Source organism: Oncorhynchus masou, chromosome 6 (genome assembly GCF_036934945.1).
Source record: "Oncorhynchus masou masou isolate Uvic2021 chromosome 6, UVic_Omas_1.1, whole genome shotgun sequence".
NCBI lineage: Eukaryota > Metazoa > Chordata > Actinopteri > Salmoniformes > Salmonidae > Oncorhynchus > Oncorhynchus masou.
The window spans coordinates 45,778,961-45,805,255 of NC_088217.1; the positions used below are offsets into that span (position 1 = coordinate 45,778,961).

Below are 26,295 nucleotides of genomic sequence, written 5' to 3' on the forward strand. Positions count from 1 at the left end.
CTTAAATCAATATGGGAAATGCCTTTTTTAATCTCATAAGTACATTAGCAGATAAAGTACCCCCGCAAGGAATAATGCAATTCTTTTAAAACCCTCTAAGAATAATGAGAGATGTCTTGCAGCGGATGTTCCGAATGAGAGAGACTTGACAGAGCGCGTGTGTGTGCACCTGTGTTTTGTTTGAATACGACAGGGTTGCCCTGTCCTTAGTAACTTTAGAGAGGGGGATGAGGCTCCCCTTTTGGCAGACAGATAAGCGCAGTGACTGCTGTGTGCCAGTGAGGGCTCTGATAATGAACTGAGCCTTGACCTGCTCTGACACACACACACACACACACACACACACACACACACCGGTGATTGTGTTTTGAGTTATTGCTTGTAGGAGGGTCAGGAAATTAAATCTCTGAGAGTGTCTGTGTGGTTGTGTTTTCTAATATGAAAGTGACAGGTTTAAGTCATCAAAGTCATTATAAATTAACAATGTATTGTGTATTTGGCTGTTAATCCTTCAAAGATCCAGAGAAGTGCTTGGCATTGTGTGGGCTCGGTTTCAGATTATTCCTAGCACTCTAACCCAGGCTGCTGCTTTTGGTCAGAGAATTAGAGGGAAAATCTCTTCATTTCACACAATTATACTCTGGGGTGGATTATGCCTTTCTTGCACTAACACTCCCATTTGTCTTTTGTCACTAGCACTAACTTGGCTGATAGCTGCTTTATTGAGGAAAGGTTGTAAGGATGACTGTGAGCTGGGTGGTAGCCTAGTGTTTAAGAGGTTGGTCCAGTAACCAAAAGGTTCCTGGTTCGAATCCCCGAGCTGACTATGCAAAAATCTGTCGACGTGCCCTAGAGCAAGGAATTGAACCATTATTGCTCCTGTAAATCGCTCTGCATAAGAGTGTCTGCTAAGATATAAATATAAAATATGCGTGGTTGTCTCACCTAGCCACCTTAACAAGAATGCACCAACTTTAAGTTATACACAGACTAAGCGCTCTAAACAGTGTGGAGGAGGGCACCGATGTGGAGCTGCCAGGGAAGATGTTTTTAGTGAAATCTTCCTGGTTTGAACACAGGTCAGTTAGTTGTACTTTTCAGAAGGTGGCCATGACAGGACCATTGAGTCACATAAAATACAACAGGCATGGGATCTGGTATCAATTGTTGGCTGGGAGGGCAGCGTGCGCATCCCAGGAATTTGGCTTGTCTTGTTTTCCTCTGGGTTTTTTTTAATGCCTGACTACCAATCCAAAACACCTTCCCCACACACATAGGATTCTCTGTTCTTTCATTAAAGTTATTTGACCCTAAATGAAACGGGACAGCCAGAAAACAGACAGTCCAGGGCCCTGCTCTCGCAGTAGATCCTTCAGCCATAGGGGACCTTAAGGTAGGTCAAATCAGGGTCACCATGGTAACATACAGGCAGGTTAGTTAACTCAGGGTCACCATTGTGACAATACGGTAGGTCAAATTAGAGTCACCATGGTGGTATCTAGGCAGGTTACCCTAGGCCTAGGGTTTCCATGGCGATGTCTAGGTAGGTAGAAATAAGGTCACCATGGCAACATGTAGGGGAATAATTCAGGGTCACCATAATGCCATTTTAAGGAAGGCTACCTCAGAGTCAGCATCATGACTAGGTTCTCAGAAAAATGTGATCCATCATTGGAGCCTCTCCCAGACTGCACTGCTCTTCAAGGTGAGATGAAGATAGATAGATGGAGAGGGGGAGGAGTGTGAATGCGTCCTCTCCATCGATCATTCAGCACCGGCTGCTGACAAGGCGGCTACAGGACTCCCTTTTGTTTCGCTCTGGCGTGTGTGTCTCAGCACTAGGCTAAAGCTAATAACACCTCTGACCCCCAGCTAGCCCAGGTCAGAGGGCAGGGCATCAATGGTGGGTTCTCCTTTAGACCAGTGGAGTTTCAGTCACACAGGATGGAAGATGGGGAACAGAGGAATACACAGTCAGACATTGTAAAATAGGACTATTTTAACTCGTAAATTCCTATGAAGTAGTATATTGCCAGGGACTTTAGTAGTATATTGCCTGGTAGCTGGGGTGAAGACCTGAGCTTTCTTCAGTTTTGTGGCTGGGGTTTTTCTCAGACATGATCTCCAGTGATGTTTTTCCTAGCGCTCGGTCCCAAGTCTCTGTTGCAGGGTGGTGGGATTTTTAACATTGATAGGAGAAGGCACTGGGAGCAGCGTGCTGAGAGCTCAAATTGACCACGAGAACAGCTACTGTGTCTGTGTGTGTGTCCCTGCATCTCCTTAACCTTTTCATCCACGAGAGAGATGATAGCCATACTGTATTCAAAATATCCATCATCCACCACCAGTCAGGCTTTCCAGACAGTTATGCACCTCATTGTACTGTTTTAGCTGTTTCCGCCATTTCCCCTTCCCCCTTCCTCCATATTTATCCATGCACTTGACATGTTCTTAGAATCGTCTGATGTCAGAGGCATTTAAACAAATGTGAAAATGTCTCAGTCAAATATGTGCCCACAGAGAGCAAACACATGCTTAGCCTAGAGGACAGATGGATAGACAATCTCCTCTTAACTCTCATTGCCTGAATAATCTCTGAATGACTGTATCGGAAGTGTGTTACATGGCACTGTGGATGAATGTGACCACAGGGAAGGAGTTAGATGATTTAGTGTCTCTCTCCAGACCTACACTGCCCCGATCTGTTCTTCCCATTACAGTCTATCTCTTCCCCTTGTCTCTTTGGCTCTCATTTGTCCCAAGGGGCTCCTAGCTTAGAATAAACATCGCCGGCTTTGTCTCTATGGCAACCGCAGCACACTGCGTATAGTAGAATGTGAATCTGTTGGAGACGGAGGTGTCTAGACGTGACCTGGTGTTCTTATAGTTAACGTGGGACAGGGTCGGACCAAAGACAATATACAGTACAATAAAATACAATACCACTTCCTATTGTGGGATAGCTCTTAGGGACCCCCCCCCCCCAAATGAGAGAGGGCAATTCCACAATAACTGAATTATGCCAGATGTATGCCAAACAAAAGTTTAACAAACCATACAACTCTCTGCACAATGACTACTTCGAACAATTTAAACAGTAAAAAATATATACATTAACTGTAAAATACAGTACAAAATACATTACAGTAAAATATCCCTGTTATTCTGTTACCAAACTTTGTATTGGCACAGTTCTTCCTGTAAATGTGTTTTTTTTTTTTATCAAATATTCAGTGGAAATTGTTAAAAGTAGTCATTGTCCATGGAGTTCTGTGGTTTGTTAAATGTTTAAATTAATGTTTTTTGTTTATTATTCATTTTTAAGGTGAAAAATCTGGGTCTCCGTGTAATTCCATTTAACATGGTCAGGTAACCCAGTATGGGTCAAAGGAGTTGAGGTGTGAAATGAAGCTGTTTGTCTGGCATTTGGGTATAAGCCTGACCCTGCCCTCTGGGGGCTGCGTTAGCCGATTTAGAAGGCTATGATTACAGTTGGCCTTTGCTACCGGCCCACTTTCTGTGTCAGCCAGAGGAAGTGTTGGATTTATCCAGCCAATCCGCTCAAGCATGCAAATATTTGTTTTTCTTTTTTCTAGCTTCTTGTCAAAATATTATTTAGTTCCTTTGAGCCGGATTTGTCAACCAGGATTGCTGGGTATATTTTCACCCTGCTAAGTACTGTCGACGCTTGATGTGCAGGCATAAACTACCGTTTTGCTTACTTTTATGTGATGGAACGTCCAGTCTGTTTCAGGAAGACAGTGAAGTCTTGCCACAGGGATATGTTATGTATATTATATTTCACTCATCAGACGGAGGCTCTTTACACTGGTCATGCATTATAGCAGGTCTAAGAACAGCCTAATGGTTCCTGCTGACTCAAACTGGGATGACGTAATCTGTGGAGTGGAGCTGTTCTGGTTGGCTGAGGTCCAAGCAAATCACCAACCCACCCTGAAGGTTAAATGCTACCTCAGCTCAAGGTTGTCCGAGGCGGGCCCGGACACAGGAAGTGATGGTAGTACTGGAACTCCCATTGGCTGTTGTCAATCCAATACACATGGCCTTTTCTTTTGAAGACCAGCCTTCACTGTATTTGTACTGTACATTTTTAGAGCAATTTTTCTGTTAATTGAGCTTTTTTAATATGAGTATACAAAAAATATAGGTGAGAGTTAGTTACAATATGGGCTCAGTTTAATTTTATTCTGTTGTTAGAAGCATTGACCTAAGAGAAGGCCTCTAGATGATATCTCCTGTTATCCGTAACATGATCTTGTCTCTCAGAGAGCCAGGTAACAGAACACCATTAAGGTCCTCACCTTGAGCAGGCGGCGATGGGGTAAAAGGGGCTGGGGCTGGTGGGGGTGATTGCGTGCCGCCCGGGCGTCGTCTCTCTCGGTCTAATTGTTTGCCAGGACAAACTGAGGCCTCAAGGGGAAAACAAATGAGGAGGGACTTGTGTGGTATCCCTGCTTGGCTTTCTTCCTGCCTGTCTGGTCCCTGGGTATAAACTATGAAAGGATAGACTCACCTTTTACACAGACAGTCAGAATTCTCTTGAACCCCTCAGATCCATCATCATCATCATCCTCATCACGTGTGTCACGGCGACACAGCTCAGGTCTGTTCAGGAGAGTCCCAGGGGAGGAATGACAGGGCACGACACACGGCTGCCTGCCTCTCTCATCCCACATAAACCGATCAATCAGCCTGATGTGTCGTTACTAACTGCTCCCATGTTAACTAATAGTGAGAAGCTGACATGAATCTGAACATCTTATCGACGCAGCAGGGGTCTCTCAGATCTTCCTTTTGTTTGCATTGACGCATACCATCATACAAAGACTATTATTTGCATGTGCTATAATTGTGCAACTCTAATTTCTGAAGATGTGCTATGTATGCCATGTGTAGCTCACAGAGAGGAAGACAAGAAATACACCTGTCTGTCTCTGTCTCCTTTCTCTCTCTCTCTCTGTGGTGTAGTGACTAGACAGAAGTATGGATGAGCTACAGGACGTGCAGTTGACTGAGATCAAGCCCCTGCTGACCAATAAGGTGAGAGGATGAGATGACCACTTGCATGGAAGATTTATACATACACAGACAGATGTGCAGAATGTTGCCTATACATGACACACAGAGACTTATTCAGTATTTGTCTCCAGCGTGAACAGTGCCTCGCTCCCCACTCCAGAGCGCTGTTCATCAAAGTGAATTATTTATCATCTCAGCTTCACTGTAGTGAGGGAAGAGTCAATAGAAGAACAAAAAGCAAGAGATAGAGAGAGAAAATAAACTGCTCTTTTTTTGTGAGCTTGAAAGATTCAGGTGAGAGGGGAAAAACCTCCAGCAGATCAAAGCTTTCTTACCACAGTTCCTCTAGGACCTCAGTCTACACTGCAGCATCAGGGAGGGCATGAGCTCCGAGCCTGCCTTGGAGAAGGAAGTCAGCCCATCTGTGTAAATTGACCGCTATTAAACCCAGAGGGGGATATTCTGTTCCAGACAGTTCCAGTGCGACCTGGAATTTTAATTTAGGAGCGCCAGTACGCCTAGAAAAATGACAGATTCTAGCTTTATTACCCCAAATATTTTGCATTGTGCTCCTAAATTTCTTTGTGTACATCTACGTTTTTTAAACTCAGGCGCATACGTGCTCCTTGTAAAACAAAGGTCAGCGTAGAGCCCTGTAGACTCTCTGCTTCACAGGAAATAAGTTGATGTATAGGTTGAGGCAGAGGGTGCTGCGCCATGCATCATGGGCTGAACAGGCCATTTATCACCTGACAGTGGTGCTGGTGAAGTGGGCTGGCAGTGGAAAGAGAGGAAGAGAAGTGCGAGGGTTCGCTCACGTCATTATCTGTCCACGTTAAGCAGACCGCCTACCTTCCCTCCTTTGGGACAACAACTCCCATTGTTAGGGTAGAGACAAGACCACCTTGTCAATATATACAGTATCTCGGCTGTGGACCGGTTGAAGGAAGTAAGGCAGAATCATGAGCTCATCTGAATGAATGGGTTTATGGCTGACCACTCACTCCATCTAGTGGCCAGGCCACCTCATTAAGAACCAAGCAGACACTCACAGGAGCCTGCGGGATAGACATGAGGACATACAGACGGTAATGAGATTATAGGTGAGGGAGATAGATGGGATAGCATATTTCGTCTGTCAATCAGCCAGTGCATGTATACTGAAACTCCCATAGTCGTGTTTTCTAAAATACTGTAGGGCTCCCGAGTGGAGCAGCGGTCTAAGGCACTGGTTCTCAGTGCTACAGGCATCACTACAGACCTTGGTTCAATTCCAGGCTGTATCACAATTGGGAGTCCCACAGGGCGGTGCACAATTGGCTCAGCGTGGTTAGGGTTTGGCCGGGGTAGGACGTCGTTGTAAATAAGAATTTCTTCTTAACCAACTTGCCTAATTAAATATGTTTTCTAACATCCAACACCTCATTAACATACCTTTCTTTCCACTTTTCTCTCAGAATTCCCGTAACTTCCAGGACTTTGACTGCCAGGTGAGTGTCTCCAGTTCTATAAGAAACGGATGCTGTTTTGTACTGATCTATTTCAGTGATGTGATTCAGGCCAGGAGAGCTTTGAAAGGGCTCTCCTCTCAATTCCTGTTAATTGAGCCAAACAGAGGGAAGGTGTTCTGCTCAGGTAACAAGTGGTGGTTTGGGGACATGGCCTCATTCTGATTCTCCTAGTACTGCATTTAGTTTGCCCTGGATTTAACTGGAGTTCCTTTCTCACAATGAAGAGTCTGCAGGTGGAATGGTGATGCAGAGTTTGTGGTAGTATACGTTTAAACACAGATCTTGGATCAGATTCCCCTACCTCCAATCCTAACAATCACCATGAGAGGGGGGGAAACATCTGACTCTGAATCATTTGTTAAGGGCATCATCTATCTACTGATGCTAATTTCACAAGCCAAGTGGTGGAAAACATGTTGCTTGTGAGACTGGCTCAGCTTGTTTATTTGTTGGTGTGTACGCAGCAAACGACTAACAGCAGCATTAGTAGTGACCTTTGAGTCACCCTCCCACTGGCCTTAAGCTCAGAGCTATGCCCCCGCTCCCCAGCTCCTGTGTGGTGTGTGAGTCTGCTGATGGGGGAGTTGTGGCCGAGCCATGGAGAGCGCGGGACAGCCTGGCGTTCATAGTGGGCCTCCAGCCATACAAGGCTCAGTGGGGTGTACTACGAATCACGTTTGAGGAATTAGTGCGGTTATTTTGGTCAACTCTTAGTTCATCTCGGGTTAACCGGTACCACAAAAGTGGCTCACCTTTTAGCCAGGTAAATTTCTAATGCAACGTATCCTTCAGAATTAACCTGCTCTGGAGCAGGCTAACTCCATGTATCTTTAGTCCGGGAGTTGAGGACCAATTAAATCAGATTCCCTCCCTCTCGCAAAGATTGTGCCTCCATCCCCTTGGACTAGCCACGGGCGATATGAACATGCAGTTACAAGCCTAGCTCGAGCAGGCTCAAGTAAGGGGCGCGTGCATGATCAATATCTACCTTTTGTAATGTGGATATTGCCTGAGGTGGAATGTGAAGTTAACTGAAGCTGGCTAGCTTTATAAAAGCCTGAGTAGATCTAGCTTGCTTCGTACTATTGACTGCTTGGTTGTTTAGCAACAAAACCGATGCATGTGCAACTATGGGGAAAAACAGATGGGGTTGGCTTTGTTGACAACATGTAAACTATATTTTCACAGTGAGCACTTGTTGTCTCTCAAATACATTGTTACAGTTGTTGGTTAGCTCGCTATAGCAGATGTTTGTCAAAACACCTCAAAACAAGACATGGTTTCAAGAACAAGATGAAACGAACTGAAACTAGCCACTTACTGTTCTCCCACATGGCAGTTTCTTGTCATTCTTGCTCGGTATTTGGTCATCCAGAATAACAACAACACGCTGACTTCTGCACCATGGAAGCATGCACATCGTTTTCATGACGTTGTCAGCTAACCCATCTATACCATCTATACCATTCTGGTTAAACTGTGATAGACTTAGGGTTCATCATGAGATGGGGTTCATGGGGTGGTTGTGGTTACGGGAGCCATTTTGGTTCTGGAGTTGTATCTGTCAGTTGCTCTGGTATGGTTCTCTAATAATGTACAATTGAACAAGTGACGTTTTATTCCATGATTAAGGTTTTATTTTGATGCTTTGAACTTGCAGATTCTGGTGTGTTAAGTTGTTGTAAGGCCCTGTTCTGTGGACAAACCTTTTATGGAATAATACTGAGTCGTGACTCGTTAAACCACACCAGCCTGAGGCCCTGAGGATCACCACAACAGCCAATGAATGCCTTTCGTTCTCCATTACACAGCGAATCACTACTTCACTGCCATGTAACACTGAGTGGGAAGAAGAAGAGGAGGAGGAGTGGTTTCTGTCATATTGTGTGATGTCTAAATACATTTCAAACACCCAAATAGAACTGCCAGACAGGATCATTATTAGTGATGGGGGGGATCGATACAGTTACATATCGGGATATTATTTTAACAATGTCTTGTTTTGACCTGCGTTAGTTGGCTGTATTTTCACCAAAACGCCAGCATTTTTCCTTCCTAGCTTGTGCTCCATCTTCTTTTTAAATAGGGAGACAATTTGTTTTCAGCACTTTAATGTCCTTGACTGATCAGACATCTGGTCAATGTTTGGAATATTGAATTGCAGTAAAATCATACTGTCGAATCGCGATACATAAAGAATTAATTTCATTGCAATACATATTGTATCGGCACCTGAGTATCATGATAATATCGTACCAAGAGGTACGATATGTGATTTTTGATTTAGATTCCGTCTCTCACAGTTGAAGTGTACCTATGATAAAAATTACAGACCTCTACATACTTTGTAAGTAGGGAAAACCTGCAAAATCGGCAGTGTATCAAATACTTGTTCTCCCCACTGTACGTACATACGTACATACATACATACATACATACATACATACATACATACATACATACATACATACATACATACATACATACATACACACACACACACACACACACACACACACACACATACACACATACACACATACACACATACAGTGCCTTGCGAAAGTATTCGGCCCCCTTGAACTTTGCGACCTTTTGCCACATTTCAGGCTTCAAACATAAAGATATAAAACTGTATTTTTTTGTGAAGAATCAAAAACAAGTGGGACACAATCATGAAGTGGAACGACATTTATTGGATATTTCAAACTTTTTTAACAAATCAAAAACTGAAAAATTGGGCGTGCAAAATTATTCAGCCCCTTTACTTTCAGTGCAGCAAACTCTCTCCAGAAGTTCAGTGAGGATCTCTGAATGATCCAATGTTGACCTAAATGACTAATGATGATAAATACAATCCACCTGTGTGTAATCAAGTCTCAGTATAAATGCACCTGCACTGTGATAGTCTCAGAGGTCCGTTAAAAGCGCAGAAAGCATCATGAAGAACAAGGAACACACCAGGCAGGTCCGAGATACTGTTGTGAAGAAGTTTAAAGCCGGGTTTGGATACAAAAAGATTTACCAAGCTTTAAACATCCCAAGGAGCACTGTGCAAGCGATAATATTGAAATGGAAGGAGTATCATACCACTGCAAATCTACCAAGACCTGGCCGTCCCTCTAAACTTTCAGCTCATACAAGGAGAAGACTGATCAGAGATGCAGCCAAGAGGCCCATGATCACTCTGGATGAACTGCAGAGATCTACAGCTGAGGTGGGAGACTCTGTCCATAGGACAACAATCAGTCGTATATTGCACAAATCTGGCCTTTATGGAAGAGTGGCAAGAAGAAAGCCATTTCTTAAAGATATCCATAAAAAGTGTCGTTTAAAGTTTGCCACAAGCCGCCTGGGAGACACCAAACATGTGGAAGAAGGTGCTCTGGTCAGATGAAACCAAAATTGAACTTTGGCAACAATGCAAAACGTTATGTTTGGCGTAAAAGCAACACAGCTCATCACCCTGACCACACCATTCCCACTGTCAAACATGGTGGTGGCAGCATCATGGTTTGGGCCTGCTTTTCTTCAGCAGGGACAGGGAAGATGGTTACAATTGATGGGAAGATGGATGGAGCCAAATACCTCACTGAGCTCGAGCTGTTTTGCAAGAAGGAATGGGAAAAAATGTCAGTCTCTCGATGTGCAAAACTAATAGAGACATACCCCAAGCGACTTACAGCTGTAATCGCAGCAAAAGGTGGTGCTACAAAGTATTAACTTAAGGGGGCTGAATAATTTTGCACGCCCAATTTTTCAGTTTTTGATTTGTTAAAAAAGTTTGAAATATCCAATGAATGTCGTTCCACTTCATGATTGTGTCCTACCTGTTGTTGATTCTTCACAAAAAAATACAGTTTTATATCTTTATGTTTGAAGCCTGAAATGTGGCAAAAGGTCGCAAAGTACATGGGGGCCGAATACTTTCGCAAGGCACTGTACATACATACATACATACATACATACATACATACATACATACATACATACATACATACATACATACATACAGATGATGGTTGGCTTTTCAACTGTTTGGATGCTGCCTCTCAGGCTGTAAAGGGTTAACTAACACTGGCTCTCTCAGCCTCCTGCAGTCTTGCCTGTTCCCTGCATCACCTCCTGGTGCATTCGGAAAGTATTCAGACCCCTTGACTTTTTCCACGTTTTGTTACGTTACAGCCTTATTCTAAAACATGTTTTAAATGTATCATCAATCTACACACAATACCCCATATGTTTCTACAACTTGATTGTAGTCCACCTGTGGTAAATTCAACTGATGATTGGACATGATTTGGAAAGGTACACACCTGTCTATATAAGGTTCCACAGTTGACAGTGCATGTCAGAGTAAAAAACAAGCCATGAGGTCAAAAGGAATTGTCCGTAAAGCTCCGAGACGACAGGGTTGTGTCGACGCACAGAAATGGGGAAGTGTACCAACAAATATCTGCAGCATTGAAGGTCCCAAGAACACAGTGGCCTCCATCATTCTTAAATGGGAGAAGTTTGGAACCACCAAGAATCTTCCTAGAACTGGCCGCCAGACCAAACTGAGCAATTGGGCTGGAAGGGTCTTGGACAGGGAGGTGACCAAGAACCCAATGATCACTCTGACAGAGCTCCAGAGTTCCTCTGTGGAGATGGGAGAACCTTCCAGAAGGACAACCATCTCTGCAGCAATCCACCAATCAGGCCTTTATGGTAGAGTGGCCAGATGGAAGCCATTTCTCAGTAAAAGGCACATGACACCCCACTTGACGTTTGGGACTCTCAGACCATGGGAAACAAGATTCTCTGGTCTCATGAAACCACAATGGAACTCTTTGGCCTGAATGCCAAGCATCATTTTTGGAGGAAACATTGCACCATCCCTATGGTGAAGCATGGTGGTGGCAGCATCATGCTGTGGGGATGTTTTTCAGTGGCAGGGACTGGGTGGCTAGTCAGTTTAACAGAGCAAAGTACAGAGGTCTTTGATGAAATCCTGCTCCAGAGCACCTTAGACTGGGGTGAAGGTTCGCCTTCCAACAGGACAATAACCCTAAGCACACAGCCAAGACAATGCAGGAGTGGCTCAACTAGGGCCCGGACTTGAACCCGATCGAGCATCTCTGAAGAGACCCCAAAGATCTGTGCAGCGATGCTCCCCATCCAACCTGACAGAGCTTGAGAGGATCTGCAGAGAAGAATGGGAGAAACTCCCCAAATACAGGTGTGCCAAGATTGTAGCGTCATACCCAAGAAGACTCGAGGCTGTAATCGCTGCCAAAGGTGCTTCAACAAAGTACTGATTAAAGGGTCTGAATACTTGTGTAAATGTGATATTCTCCCCCCCAATTGAATACATTTTAGTATAAGGCTGTAATGTAACAAAATGTGAAAGTCAAGGGGTCTGAATACTTTCCAAATGCACCGTATCTACTGCAGGTAGGAGAGTAAGCATGCTCTGTGGAGCAGGGCTGGTGCATGCTCTCCGTCTCCAGGTGGTCCTGTCTCTCCTTCTCCAGGTGGTCCTGTCTGTGCACCCGTCCACCCTTCATGCATATACATAGGCCTTGTCACTCACACACACACACATTCAGACATACAGTATTGTCTTCACTTTTGCCACATCCAACAGACAACCCGCAGTTCTTACATCTAGCCAGCGTCATTTTTACAGAAGCTCCCATTAGTCGGTCCACTGCAGCACTGCTGTGACGTCATCACCCAGAGTGTGTGTATGTGTGTGTGTGTGTGTGTGTGTGTGTGTGTGATGGAGGAGACTGGGCCGAAGGGATGCTGCCCATGTCTTACATCACAGGGAGGCATCCACTAGCTGTATCACCCTCCCTCCCTTCACACATGTACATTTACACTGTTGCGGGAATTCGGAAACCAAATGATGGAGCTAGAAATGGCTATGCTCTCAAAATGGAAACGTGTGAAGTGATGCTAAATGAGTGCAGTCCCAGGAGACCTGCTCTGGCAGCTGCAGTAATACGAAGGCGTGAGTAATGGGATGCTTAGCTCTGTTACAACATAACAATTTTGTTCTCCTTGCAAAGATAATGGTGTAGGCCTAATTAATTTCAAATGTATTGTTCTCCTATGTACAGTAAATATACTGCGCAAAAATATAAACGCAACATGTGACAACTTTTTTTTTTCTAACTGCGTTACAGTTCATAGAAGGAAATCAGTCAATTGAAAAAAATGCATTAGGCCCTAATCTATGGATTTCACATGACTGAAAATACTGATACGCATCTGCTGGTCACATATAACCTTTTTTTATGGTAGGATCTTAGATCAGACAACCAGTCAGTATCTGGTGTGACCACCATTTGCCTCATGCAGCGTGACACATCTCCTCTGCATAGAGTTGATCCAGCTGTTGATTGTGACCTTTGGAATGTTGTCCCACTCTTCTTCAATGGCTGTGCGAAGTTGCTGGATATAGGCGGGAACTGGAACACGCTTTCGTACATGTGTTCCAGCTGTCGTACACCTCAATGGGTGACATGTCTGGTGGGTATGCAGGCCATGGTAGAACTGGGACATTTCCAACTTCCAGGAATTGTGTTCAGAAAGCGTTGTGACATGGGGCTGTGCATTATCATGTTGAAACATGAGGTGATGGCGGCAGATGAATGGCACGACAATGGGCATCAGGATATTGTCACAGTATCTCTGTGCATTCAAATTGCCATCGATAAAATGCAATTGTGTTTGTTGTCCGTAGCTTATGCCATAACCCCACTGCCACAACGTTGACATCAGCAAACCACTTGCACACCATTCACATAGCCTGCGGTTGTCAGGCCGGTTGGACGCACTACCAAATTCTCTAAAATGACATTGGAAAGGGGGGATACCAAGTCAGTTGTACAACTGAATTCCTTCAATTGAAATGTGTCTTCTGCATTTAACCCAACCCCTCTGAATCAGAGAGGTGCCGGGAGCTGCCTTAATCAACATCCACGACACCTGGAGAACAGTGCCTTGCTCAGGGGCAGAACGACAGATTTTTACCTTGTCAGCACGGGGATTTGATCCAGCAACCTTTCAGTTACTGGCCCAACGCTCTAACCACTAACCACCTGCCACCCCTCACAAGCAGATTTTAGAGTGGCCTTTTATTCTCCCCAACACAAGGTGCACCTGTGTAATGATCATACTGTTTAATCAGCTTCTTGATATGCCAAATGTGTCAGGTGGTTGGATTATCTTGGCAAAGGAGGAATGCTCACTAACAGGGATGTAAACAAATGTGTGCATAAAACCTTGGAGAAATAAGCTTTTTGTGCATATGGAACATTTCTGGGATATTTTATTTCAGCTCATGAAACATGGGACAAACACTTTACGTTGCATTTATTTTTCTTCAGTGTAGACTAGAATGAATGTAAAGAACCTGACAATAACTTCAGCTTGACCTTGGCCTCCTCCAGGAAATGCACTGTCCTCTCTCTTCCCCTTCAGTGGGTGAAATGTCTTGGTATAGCATCAAACTGGGATTGCAAGTCATTGCTGTGGCCCCCTGTGTTTTGCTGATTTCATTTAGCCCAGGAGATGGCGCTGTAAGCCTGTCTGATGGTATGGAGCAGATCTTTAGCGTGATGTAATCAGTTACTAGTTACCTGCCCAAAATTGTAATCAGTTATTTTGGGATTACCCAAACTCAGTAACATAATCTGATTACATTCAGTTACTTTTAGATTACTTTCCCCTTAAGAAGCATTAGAAGAAGACAAAAATATATATTTTACCAATTGAACAACATCTATTGCAGGATAAATCAATGTTAAAGTTTACATAGCTGGCCATATATGGATGTTACATTTTACTTTATGGGTTGGTTACGTAGGCTTCTTCTAACCTATCACTTTCTACTACATATAATAATACGATTAAATTAGACTTTGGTTTTTATTGTCAAGATATATCAGAATTCCAGTCATTCCAATAAATGTTATACCCCTTGATCTTCAAGAATAGGACTTGGAAATATGGAAGTATAGATTAACCAACATTTTTTCCTGAGCATAACACCAAATTTAAGGGTTTATTAGCCAGCCCTACTCTGTTGTTTATGATTTTGTTGTCATGGAGGACTGGATTGGGCTCATTGATTGGAGTATAAAATAAATGCTGCGCTCATGGAATGGCATGCTTTGAGCACTACTGAAAAGGGCTATTTACATGTGAAAAATGAATGCCATATGCTGCATTTGCTATAGGCCTATTGTTGACCTTTTTGTTGTTGACACTATGATATCTTGATAATGTGCAGCTGTTTAAAGGGCAAATCCACAGATGAAACAAAAACAAAACGGTTGCCACGCCTCTGTTTTGGTAAAAAGCTGAGGGATGGGCCTGGAAAATTTTCATCACTCAATAGACAGAGCTATAGATGGAAGGACTGACCATCCATGATATCAACATTATTATTTTAACCATGTTATGAGGCTAAACAGTGTTTGTTTACATTTACAAACATAGGAGAAAAATCAAGTTTATATTTTAGGATCTCATGGAGTGTGACAGTTGAACTGAGCTCATGAGGCATGTATAAGTTACATTCTTCAAGAATCAATGGATATACATTTATAACTCCAAAAATGGATTGTAGCAACTACAGATTGCCCCTTTAAGTCAATCAAAAGTTTGCGAGTCTGAGCTTGTGTCCATTAGGCCTATGGATTATTGATTTTTTTAACCCGGATTAATTAGATTGAGCAATAAAAGCCCCACTTTTCTCTTTTTATCCATATCACCGTGGACCACACCACTGCTGTCATCCTGACCTCCAAGCGTGTATTCAAGTTGGATCATCTTTGGATCCCGACAGCAGTCGCACCATTGGAAGACATAGCTTGGACTGTAGCCTACAAAAGCCTATTTTTGCTCTTTTCCCTCGATCCATCAAACACATTTGGTGTGTCATCATAGTGGTCTCTGACTTGTGGTCAGACTTGCTCAGGTGGAACAAACTTAAAGTTGCGCCTTTTTTTTCAATGCTGATTTGAAAGTCATTGAGAAAACAGAGAAGTGTCCAAGATTTTGTTTTCATAAAACATCCCTTTTGAATTTAAAAGTAATCCTCAATAATCATCTAGTTTTTCAAAGGTATCTGTAATCTGATTACAATATTCTTGTCACGCCTTGGTCTTAGTATTGTGTGTTTTAGTTTATTAGTTAGTCAGACCAGGGTGTGACATGGGGTTATTATGTATTGTATTTCCGTATTGGGGTTTGTAGTGTTTGGGTTGGTAGTTGATTAGGGGTGTGTGTGTGTGTGTTAATTAGGTTGGCTGCCTGAGGCGGTTCTCAATCAGAGTCAGGTGCTTCTCGTTGTCGCTGATTGGGAACCGTATTTAGGTAGCCTGTTTTTCGCTTTGTATTTTGTTGGGTGATTGTTCCTGTCTCTGTGTAGGTTGCACCAGTCAGGCTGTATTAGGTTTCGTTCTGTTTTTTTTGTATTTATTTGTTATTCGTGTTAGTTTGTTCGTTTTTGTCTTCACTAATAAACATGAGTAACATACACGCTGCATTTCGGTCCGACTCTCCTTCAACAACTAAAGAAAGCCATTACAGTATCACCCACCACTCTCGGACCGAGCAGCGTGTCAACAGGCAGGAGCAGCGTAAACAGGAGCAGCGTGTTAACAGGCAGCGACAGCTGGAGCAGCAAAGGGAGGAGGAATTATTCGAAGAATGGACATGGGAAGACGTGCTGGATGGTAAAGGTTGCTACACTTGGGAGGAGATATTGGCCGGAAGAAATCGCCTCCCATGGCAACAGGTGGAGGCACTAAGGAGAGCAGAGGCAGCCGGAGATAGGAGCCGACGATACGAGGGAACACGGTTGGCAAGGAAGCCCGAAAAGCAGCCCCAAATTTTTTTTGGGGGGGGGCTATCAGGGACTATGGCTGCGTCAGGTAGGAGACCTGCGCAATCTCCCTGTGCTTACTGGAGGGCTAGAGAGACCGGGCAGGCACCGTGTTATGCAGTGGTGCGTACGGTGTCCCCAGTGCGGGTGCATAGCCCGGTACGGTATATTTCAGCTCCGCGTATCGGCTGGGCTAGATTGAGCGTCGAGCCAAATGCTATGAAGCTGGCTCTACGCATCCGTTCTCCAGTGCGTCTCCTTGGGCCGGTTTTCATGGCACCAGCCTTGCGCTCTGTTTCTCCGGTTAGCCTACATAGCCCAGTGCGGGCTATTTCTCCTCACAGCACTGGCAGGGCAACCGAGAGTATTCAACCAGGTAAGGTTGGGCAGGCTCGGTGCTCAAGAGCTCCAGTGCGCCTGCACGGTCCGGTCTATCCAGAACCACCTCCACACCCCAGCCCTCCAGTAGCAGCTCCCCGCACTAGGCTTCCTGTGCGTGTCCTCGGCCAAATACCACCAGTGCCAGCACCACGCATCAGGCCTACAGTGCGCCTCGCCTGTTCAGCGCAGCCAGCGCTTTCTCCCTCTCCTGCGCTGTCGGAGTCTCCCGTCTGTTCAGCGGTTCTAGAGCCTTCCTCCTCTACAGCGCTGCCGGAGCCTCCTGTCTGTATACAGCAGCCTGAGCTGCTAGTCTGCATGGAGTTGCCAGTCTGCATGGAGCTGCCAATCTGCAAGAAGCCGCCAGAGCTGTCAATCTGCATGGAGCAGCCAGAGCCGTCAGTCAGCATGAAGCAGCCAGATCTGCCAGTCAGCCAGACCCTTCCAGTCAGCCAGACTCTTCCAGATCTGCCAGTCAGCCAGACTCTTCCAGATCTGCCAGTCAGCCAGACTCTTCCAGATCTGCCAGTCAACCAGACTCTTCCAGATCTGCCAGTCAACCAGACTCTTCCAGATCTGCCAGTCAACCAGACTCTTCCAGATCTGCCAGTCAACCAGACTCTTCCAGATCTGCCAGTCAACCAGACTCTTCCAGATCTGCCAGTCAACCAGACTCTTCCAGATCTGCCAGTCAACCAGACTCTTCCAGATCTGCCAGTCAACCAGACTCTTCCAGATCTGCCAGTCAACCAGACTCTTCCAGATCTGCCAGTCAACCAAACTCTTCCAGATCTGCTAGTCAGCCAGGATCCGCCAGTCAGCCAGGATCTGCCAGATCCGCCAGTCGGCCAGGATCCGCCAGTCGGCCAGGATCCGCCAGTCGGCCAGGATCCGCCAGTCGGCCAGGATCCGCCAGTCAGCCAGGATCTGCCGGATTCAACTTCCTGGCTGGGCTTCATCTCAGTACTGGGCTTTTTCTCAGTACTGGGCTGCCTCTCAGTGCTGGGCTGCCTCTCAGTGCTGAGCTGCCCCTCAGTCCCGAGCTGTTCCTCAGTCCCGAGCTGTTCCTCAGTCCCGAGCTGTCCCTCAGTCCCGAGCTGCCTCAGTCCCGAGCTGCCCCTCAGTCACGAGCTGCTCCTTTGTTATGTAGGGTTCTGGGTGAGGACTATTCGGCCATGGTTGGCGGTTAGGGTGGATTATCCATGGACGCGAAGGGGAGGAACATTGACATTTATGAAGTGGGGTCCACGTCCGGAGCCGGAACCGCCACCATGGACAGACGCCCACCCGGACCCTCCCTATGGTTTTGAGGTGCGTTCGGGAGTCCGCACCTTAGGGGGGGGGGGTTCTGTCACGCCTTGGTCTTAGTATTGTGTGTTTTAGTTTATTAGTTAGTCAGACCAGGGTGTGACATGGGGTTATTATGTATTGTATTTCCGTATTGGGGTTTGTAGTGTTTGGGTTGGTAGTTGATTAGGGGTGTGTGTGTGTGTGTGTTAATTAGGTTGGCTGCCTGAGGCGGTTCTCAATCAGAGTCAGGTGCTTCTCGTTGTCGCTGATTGGGAACCGTATTTAGGTAGCCTGTTTTTCGCTTTGTATTTTGTTGGGTGATTGTTCCTGTCTCTGTGTAGGTTGCACCAGTCAGGCTGTATTAGGTTTCGTTCTGTTTGTTGTTTTTTTTGTATTTATTTGTTATTCGTGTTAGTTCGTTCGTTTTTGTCTTCACTAATAAACATGAGTAACATACACGCTGCATTTCGGTCCGACTCTCCTTCAACAACTAAAGAACGCCGTTACAATTCTAGCTGGTAATGGATTACAGTTACCGTTTTTATTTATGATTAGTTACTCCCCAACCCTGCATGTACAATACAGAAGGCTTGCTATGTTATATTTTTTTTAAAGGCTTATATTAAAATGGAATTCAGATGTTGGTTGTGGTGAAAACAGTGCAGACGAAATACATCAGTGTCCCCTGTGACTATCCCTGTCCTCTACTTTCTCCTCTGAGCGTCCGACCATCTGTCTGTCTCCTTGGAGGGGGTGGTTGGTGCTGAGACGACAGTGTCTGTATGACTCACAGGGAGGGAGAGGTGGCAGTATGACTGTCACTCTCACTGTGGTGCCTGAGAGACTTCAAAACAGTCGCGCCAAGTCTCCGTGATTGCATTCTAAAACACTGTGGAATTGGACAAAAGCAGACCGTAGTAAGAAATGTATGCCTGAATAAAAATGGTGGTGTTTATCAGTAAAAAAGGCGTGTGCATCGCTGCTGTGTGCCTGTGTGCATGAGAGAGCAGATATTGATATCCGAGTGGGGTAATTTATTCCAGAGATGCACACATCATCATCATCATCACCATTAGACCGGCCAACGTGTGTTTGTACAGTATATATGTATGTATGTGGCACCCCCCTGTGGGGCAGTAGTGGGAATCATTCATGTAGAGACGCGAGGTAGTGCGTTCCACCCAGCTCGCCTGGCGCTCCCTGTAGGTAGGTGGAGTTCACACTGTAGGACCAATAGAACACACAGTGAGTGTGCTGCTCCGCCCACTCGACACATTCTAGGTACGTTGCATTGGTCCCCTGGTGGAAACTCCGCCCACCAGGCCAGCTGCTTCCTGCAGGTAATAGAGAAGAGAACATGACGAATCAACAGGTTATCAAGCTCAATAAGTAAATACATACGGTTCACACACACAGACACACACTCACAGTAGTGATATAGAGCAACGTGGATTGTTATTACAGTGTAACAGCCATTTTGTTCATCTCTCTTAGACACAAGGTGCTCATTTGTAGCCCATCACAGTGACGGTGCATTGGATTACCTTGGGGTCACAGCAGGTCGCATGATTGCAGGGTTGTTAGTGAATAAAATCAATATACTGAATGTCTTAGTTACTGGAAAATCTGCTGTTACAAAAGCATATTGGTGCATTGGAAGACTGAGCTCATATTGATATTCAATGCAGACCTTCTTCCCTCACTGTCTAGTCTGACACTGCGACAAGAAGAATGGATTTCGTCATCATGTATTAGCCTGGTTGCTCATTGATGACAGGTGTAGTGTTTAATCCAATTCCAGCCCATAAACTGACATATCAAGGTGATGCTCTGATAATTCAGCAGGATCAGACAGTGACTTTAGAGCGCAGCTGCTGAGCTGATGCAGAATACACTGGAAGGAAGGGGTCAGTAGTCAATGTCAGCATCCCTTCCCTTTTCAGCACCCCTCTATCTCTCTCTGTGATGTCAGAGTGCTGCATGTCTCCACCCCAGCACCCTCTCCACTCCCCATCCATCCCCTGCCCTCTTTCCTCTGTTCTCTAGCCCAACCCCTTTCTACCCACCTGACCTGCTGAAATCCAATTAGAATTACCGGGACAAAGCCTTGGCTGCACAGACGCGCTGTGCTTACCAAGCACAAACTGCAGTCTCACTCTCTACTTCTCCCACTCTCTTTTCCTCTCTCTTCCCTCTTCTCTGTCCCTCTGCATCTTTTCCATCCCTCTCTTTCAAAATATTCACTCTTTCTCTCACTCCTTTTTGTCTTTGTCTGTCTTTTGCTCTCTCCCTTCCCTCTTGCTGGTCTAACTTGTGCAGCGAGTCTCTATCTCCTCTCTTTCTCTCTCTCTCTCTCTCTTTCTCTCTTGCTCTCTCTCTCCACCCTGCGCTGCCTCCCTCTCTCCCTCCCTCCTAGCAGCACACAGTCCTCTCCTGCGTGGGAAACATGTCAGCCATTCTGGACCTGGACCAGATCGCATGCTCTGGGAATGCAGTGGTGAGTGCGTCTAACTGACACACCTCGCTGGGTTTAGATTCAGGGTGCTGAGCCCCTGGCTCTCTGGGAGGGGCTGGACCGGGCAGGACTCCCTGGCTGGTTGGCAGCACACCTGCCTGTCTGCCTAACTGCCTCCCCAGACAGACGGCTAAGCAGCTGAGACGTTTCAGTGTGCAGAGAGGCATTTGCGTGGGCGGACGTTTGTCTGCAGGAGAACACTAGATTTGTCTTGTTTGTGTGCACTTACTGTTGAGACTGTGTGTGTATTCGTTTGCGGGGAAGTGTGTGTTTGTGTGTGTGTGTGTGTGTGTGTGTTGTCAACATAGACTTATGAATGTGTTCTTGTGTGTTGGTACATTTTAATGTGATGGCATGAAATATGCATGTGTATAAGTGTTCAGGAGTCTCAGCATACAGCATGGTAGGCGGGAGGATAGGCGGGAGGGTATGCGTATGTACCTGTCTGTGTGTGCACGTCCCTGGATGTACTGCATTTCTGTGTCTGTGTTTGCCAGATCGTGAAGAGAAAATAGCTGTTTTCTCTGTACATATCAGTGGTGACCGAGACCAGCTAGACAGGCCTTGTGATCCATGTGTGTGAACTGCAACAGTCTGACAGGGACCAGGAACTGATCTTTCACCCACATAACAATGACAGATTTGTTGAAGTCTGAAAGATATCACACGAGGACGTTTTACAGGCAAAATGTTTTTTTCAACCCCAAGACATAGACAGGTGTGTGTGTGTGTGTCCTCTCCTCCCTCACCCTCTCTATCCTCTCCTCCCTCACCGTCTCTATCCTCTCCTCCTCCTCCCTCACCCTCTCTATCATCTCCTCCTCCCTCACCCTCTCTATCCTCTCCTCCTCCTTCCTCACCGTCTCTATCCTCTCCTCCTCCTCCCTCACCCTCTCTATCCTCTCCTCCTCCTCCCTCACCCTCTCTATCCTCTCCTCCTCCTCCCTCACCCTCTCTATCCTCTCCTCCTCCTCCCTCACACTCTCTATCCTCTCCTCCTCCTTCCTCACCCTCTCTATCCTCTCCTTGTTCTCTATTTTCCTTCTCTGTGTGACTTTGTTTCCATCTTTGGCAGATTCCTCTGGGTGTCTGCAGGGCACCTCTCTGTCCTTAGCCCTCCATTTGTTATAGATCATTATCAGCCGTCTTTGACGATACACAAATCCAAACCCTACATTAACATTCTCCTCCACATTCTATTAATTTTGTCTAAACCCCCATTAAAGAAGCATAGTTTCACTTTGGTAAAGGATAAAAGGGGTGCAGCCATTGCAGTGCTCACTCCTCTTCCCCCTCCCTCTTCAGGCCAGCAACCCCGCCCCAGTTCTGTTTGCGTCTGAGGCTCAACTGCGTGTGTGTGTGTGTGTGTGTGTGTGTGTGTGTGTGTGTGTGTGTGTGTGTAAAGAGAGAAAGATGAAGGAAAACAGACCGCATGCATGGCTTACTCCTACATCAATACAACCCAAAGACAAGGCTCTAAGCTAGATGACTGGATCTGGGGCCTTGTTCAGATCATGGTGTTTATGATGAACCATTTTCTTCCTCTATGCCAAGAAAGCCACTCCCTTGTGTTTGTTTTTCATCATTGGGTCTCCTCTCCTCTGTCATCCTTTTATCCATCTGTGTGTGTGTGTGTGTGTGTGTGTGTGTGTGTGTGTGTGTGTGTGTGTGTGTGTGTGTGTGTGTGTGTGTGTGTGTGTGTGTGTGTGTGTGTGTAAAGAGAGAAAGATGAAGGAAAACAGACCGCATGCATGGCTTACTCCTACATCAATACAACCCAAAGACAAGGCTCTAAGCTAGATGACTGGATCTGGGGCCTTGTTCAGATCATGGTGTTTATGATGAACCATTTTCTTCCTCTATGCCAAGAAAGCCACTCCCTTGTGTTTGTTTTTCATCATTGGGTCTCCTCTCCTCTGTCATCCTTTTATCCATCTGTGTGTGTGTGTGTGTGTGTGTGTGTGTGTGTGTGTGTGTGTGTGTGTTTGTGCTCCATTTATTTGAACAATTGTTTTTATCTCACTCACGGTGTCCTTGTTGCTGTCCTTCTCTCAACCTGAAACACTCTCCTTTTGCAGCAACATAGAAGGGAGTGTTTCATTGTTAATAACAACGGGTCATGCAGCAACACAGAAGGGAGTGTTTCATTGTTAATAACAACAGGTCGTGCAGCAACACAGAAGGGAGTGTTTCATTGTTAATAACAACAGGTCGTGCAGCAACACAGAAGGGAGTGTTTCATTGTTAATAACAACAGGTCGTGCAGCAACACAGAAGGGAGTGTTTCATTGTTAATAACAACAGGTCGTGCAGCAACACAGAAGGGAGTGTTTCATTGTTAATAACAACAGGTCGTGCAGCAACACAGAAGGGAGTGTTTCATTGTTAATAACAACAGGTCGTGCTGCCTTCATCCTTTGACCATCGTGTCATTTCTGTGAGCTTCAAATACGTTCTTTGAATGCAGAGCGGTTTAAAGGGTCCTCTTCTTTTTCGTAATACTTTGATATGGTCAACATACAATACTAAAGACAGTAACCTGAGGAAAAGCCTTTTCCATTGTTCTCTGTTGCATGTGTCGCCATGTTTCTGTTCTGTGTTTGTCTTTGTCTCCACTCTGTGGGCGCCTGGCTGTTGATTAATGCATGTACCTGCCTCCGTGCATTTAAATGAAGTCTTAATCTGACTATAGTGAATTTTAAAGCATTGAAAATGCTATGTGATGATGCTCAGAAAGATGGCAGTTTATTGCTGTCATATTTTTGGGCCTAATTTGCCCTGGTCAACTAGATTATTATCTGACTCGGTTACACTGAAAACCTTAATGCACAGACTTGGAATCCTAAAAAAATCATTCAGCATTTTATAGATGCCTCCAGTATCTGTCTCTGTGTAATTTTAGGGTTCAGTCTCTTGTTAAGAAAGGAAGCTATTTAGTGCAGAGAGAGGCATGGAGAAAAATGAAGGCAGTTTGAGTCTGAATTTGAATAGAAGAGGGCTAGTCCTCCCTTCAGTGGCAGCTTTCAATGGAGGCGACGACTCTGGATTTTTGCACAGTAATACTTTGGAGTGGAGTGCATTTTAAAATCTCCAAGAGAACCATCTGATCCTCTGCCCAGTGCACACTCTCTGCTCCTCCTCGTCCCATCTGAGGGCTCTGGAAAGGAGACAGGAAGCTGTATAGTCTGTATGCATTCAATCATAAGGACTCACTCAGTATTGGATTGTCAATTTGTTTGTCTTTTTATGTCATTCTCATATCTGAGGAATGATGTAGTAAGCTGTAATTAGGATATGAATCCATAAATGTCCACATCCAACCCACTCCAGATCCCCCTACACAGACCCTGGGGCACTTGGTGTAGATTGAAAAAGATTAGATAAGAAAAAAACAATACGGTGAAAATGTCCTCGACCTCAAGGGCCTAGGAGTACGTTTGGAATTGGGCATATGTCGGTCTGGCCCCTCCCTATGTCGGTGGCTCCCTCCCTACCTCCGTACTGTTCAGATCTGTCTACCAATGCCTTGACCTGTCTGTTTTCCTCTCTGATTGGCTGCAGGAGCATGATATTGAGACTCAGCATGGCGTGCTCCATGTGACCATGAGGGGCGTTCCCAAGGGCAACCGGCCAGTAATCCTCACCTACCATGACATCGGCCTCAATCGTGAGTGTGTTGGATTTGTGTTTCATGTATGATAGGTTTGTGCCATTCTTGTGTACGTGGGGGTGTGGTATATGGCCAATATACCACGGCTAAGAGCTGTTCTTAGGCATGACACATCAGGGAATGCCTGGACACAGCCCTTAGCCGTGGTATATTGGCAAATATCACAAACCCCAGAGCTGCCTTATTGCTATTATACACTGGTTACCAACGTAATTAAAGATGTAAAAATAAATGTTTTGTCGTACCCATGGTATATGGTCTGATGTAGCATGGCTATCAGCCAATCAGCATTCAGGGCTCGAACCACCCAGTTTCTAATTCTTCATATCTAATGAATGGGTTTGCATTACTATCCTTTTGGTCCCCTCTCTGTGCAGATAAGTCATGCTTCAACACGCTGTTTAACTTTGAGGACATGCAAGAGATCACGCAGCACTTTGCTGTGGTTCACGTGGACGCCCCCGGACAGCAGGAGGCGGCAGCACCGTTCCCCACCGGGTACCAGTACCCGACCATGGACGAACTGTCTGAGATGCTGCCCTCGGTTATGACTCAGCTCAAGTGAGTGACATGGACATTGATCACTTGGCTCGTTCAGGTTGTGATGGATAAACCAGTGGAAGTTGGTGTTGCTGAGTGTGATGTATTTCCTGATGTCCACAGGGTGAACAGTGTGATAGGGATTGGCGTGGGAGCAGGAGCCTACATCCTATCCCGGTTTGCAGTAAGTCTACTTAACACTTGACAACAGCTCTCTCATCCAATGTCTATTCTCTTTTTCCCTGAAATCACCTGTCTCTCTCAGTTCATCTCTGTGTGGACTATTACAGCTTCCTCTACAGTCTGAACACCCAACTCACACAGCAGCGTTTCACCAGTCCTCTTGTCTATTATAAACCGTGCCATTCCGAGGGGGGTGAATTACCTTGCTATTCACTCGCCATTTCTTTTGTGTTTTTTTCCTTTCTGCGCTCAATGCCTGGCTTATTTTAGCTCTGCTGCATTCTCGTGAGTGAGTGAGTGAGTGAGTGAGTAGTATATATATATATATATATATATATATATATATATATAGTATATATATATATATATAGTCTGGAGGATTTAGGAATCACAGTGTTTGATGTTTCGCTGGGGGTCTACTCAACATTTATTTTCAAATTCCACCAGTTAGGGGTTGGAGTGAAATGGAAACAAGGTAGCTAGATTGGTAACAACTGTCGTTGCATTTGATGTTAACATGTAGTTTCGGGTAACCAGCATCTCAGCCGCCTCTGTTGATACATCTGGCCTTTCTTGAAAATGACAAATGTTTGTAGCATTCTGAATGCAGTTTTAACGCCAATCACCACATCTCCCTGAGACGTTCATCATCATCTTCATTCCTTTCTTACTATACTAAGTATGAAGACTGGAATGATGCTATGCTGATTCACCTCGTGTTGGGGGGCTGATATGTTGTACCTCTCGCCTGCAGCTGAACAACCCTACTCTGGTAGAGGGCCTGGTTCTGATCAACGTGGATCCGTGTGCCGAGGGATGGATCGACTGGGCTGCCTCCAAGGTCAGTAGTCCTCAAACCAATCACCCTTATTTACAGACCAAGACATAGATCATTTGATCTCCTAGAAGTGACCATATTACCGTCACACCGGCCGCCATGAGTCATGACGACAGTAAAATTCCATGTGACCGCTTAAAAAAAAATATATACATTTATTTAACCTTTATTTAACTAGGCAAGTCAGTTAAGAATAAATTATTATTTTACAATGACTGCCTACCCCGGCCAAACCCTCCCCTAACCCGGACGACGCTGGGCCAATTGTGCGCCACCCGATGGGACTCCCGAGCTGGGACTCCCGAGCCAGTTGTGATACAGCCCGGGATCGAACCAGGGTCTTTAGTGACGCCTCTAGCACTGAGATGCAGTGCCTTAGACCGCAGTTCCACTCGAGAGCCCCCCAGTTCTCTTGAGATAATCTCCTTTTATGCACTCTGGACATGT

At 45.4% G+C, this 26,295-nt stretch overlaps 1 protein-coding gene across 5 annotated transcripts in view; it reads left to right on the forward strand.

Moving 5' to 3' along the window:
* Positions 1-26,295, forward strand: part of LOC135542127 (protein NDRG3-like) — a 61,595-nt gene that overhangs the window by 26,469 nt on the left and 8,831 nt on the right. For 3 of the 5 annotated variants that reach the window (XM_064968815.1, XM_064968814.1, XM_064968816.1), the window contains 6 exons: positions 4,990-5,061; positions 6,498-6,530; positions 24,179-24,284; positions 24,665-24,848; positions 24,951-25,011; positions 25,765-25,851. In XM_064968815.1, coding sequence (XP_064824887.1) covers positions 5,005-5,061; positions 6,498-6,530; positions 24,179-24,284; positions 24,665-24,848; positions 24,951-25,011; positions 25,765-25,851 — 528 coding nt within the window. In that variant the 5' untranslated portion in view covers positions 4,990-5,004. Of the gene's footprint in view, positions 1-4,989; positions 5,062-6,497; positions 6,531-20,223; positions 20,600-24,178; positions 24,285-24,664; positions 24,849-24,950; positions 25,012-25,764; positions 25,852-26,295 lie in introns of those variants that run through there. The other 2 variants (XM_064968818.1, XM_064968817.1) reach the window with 2 other exon arrangements.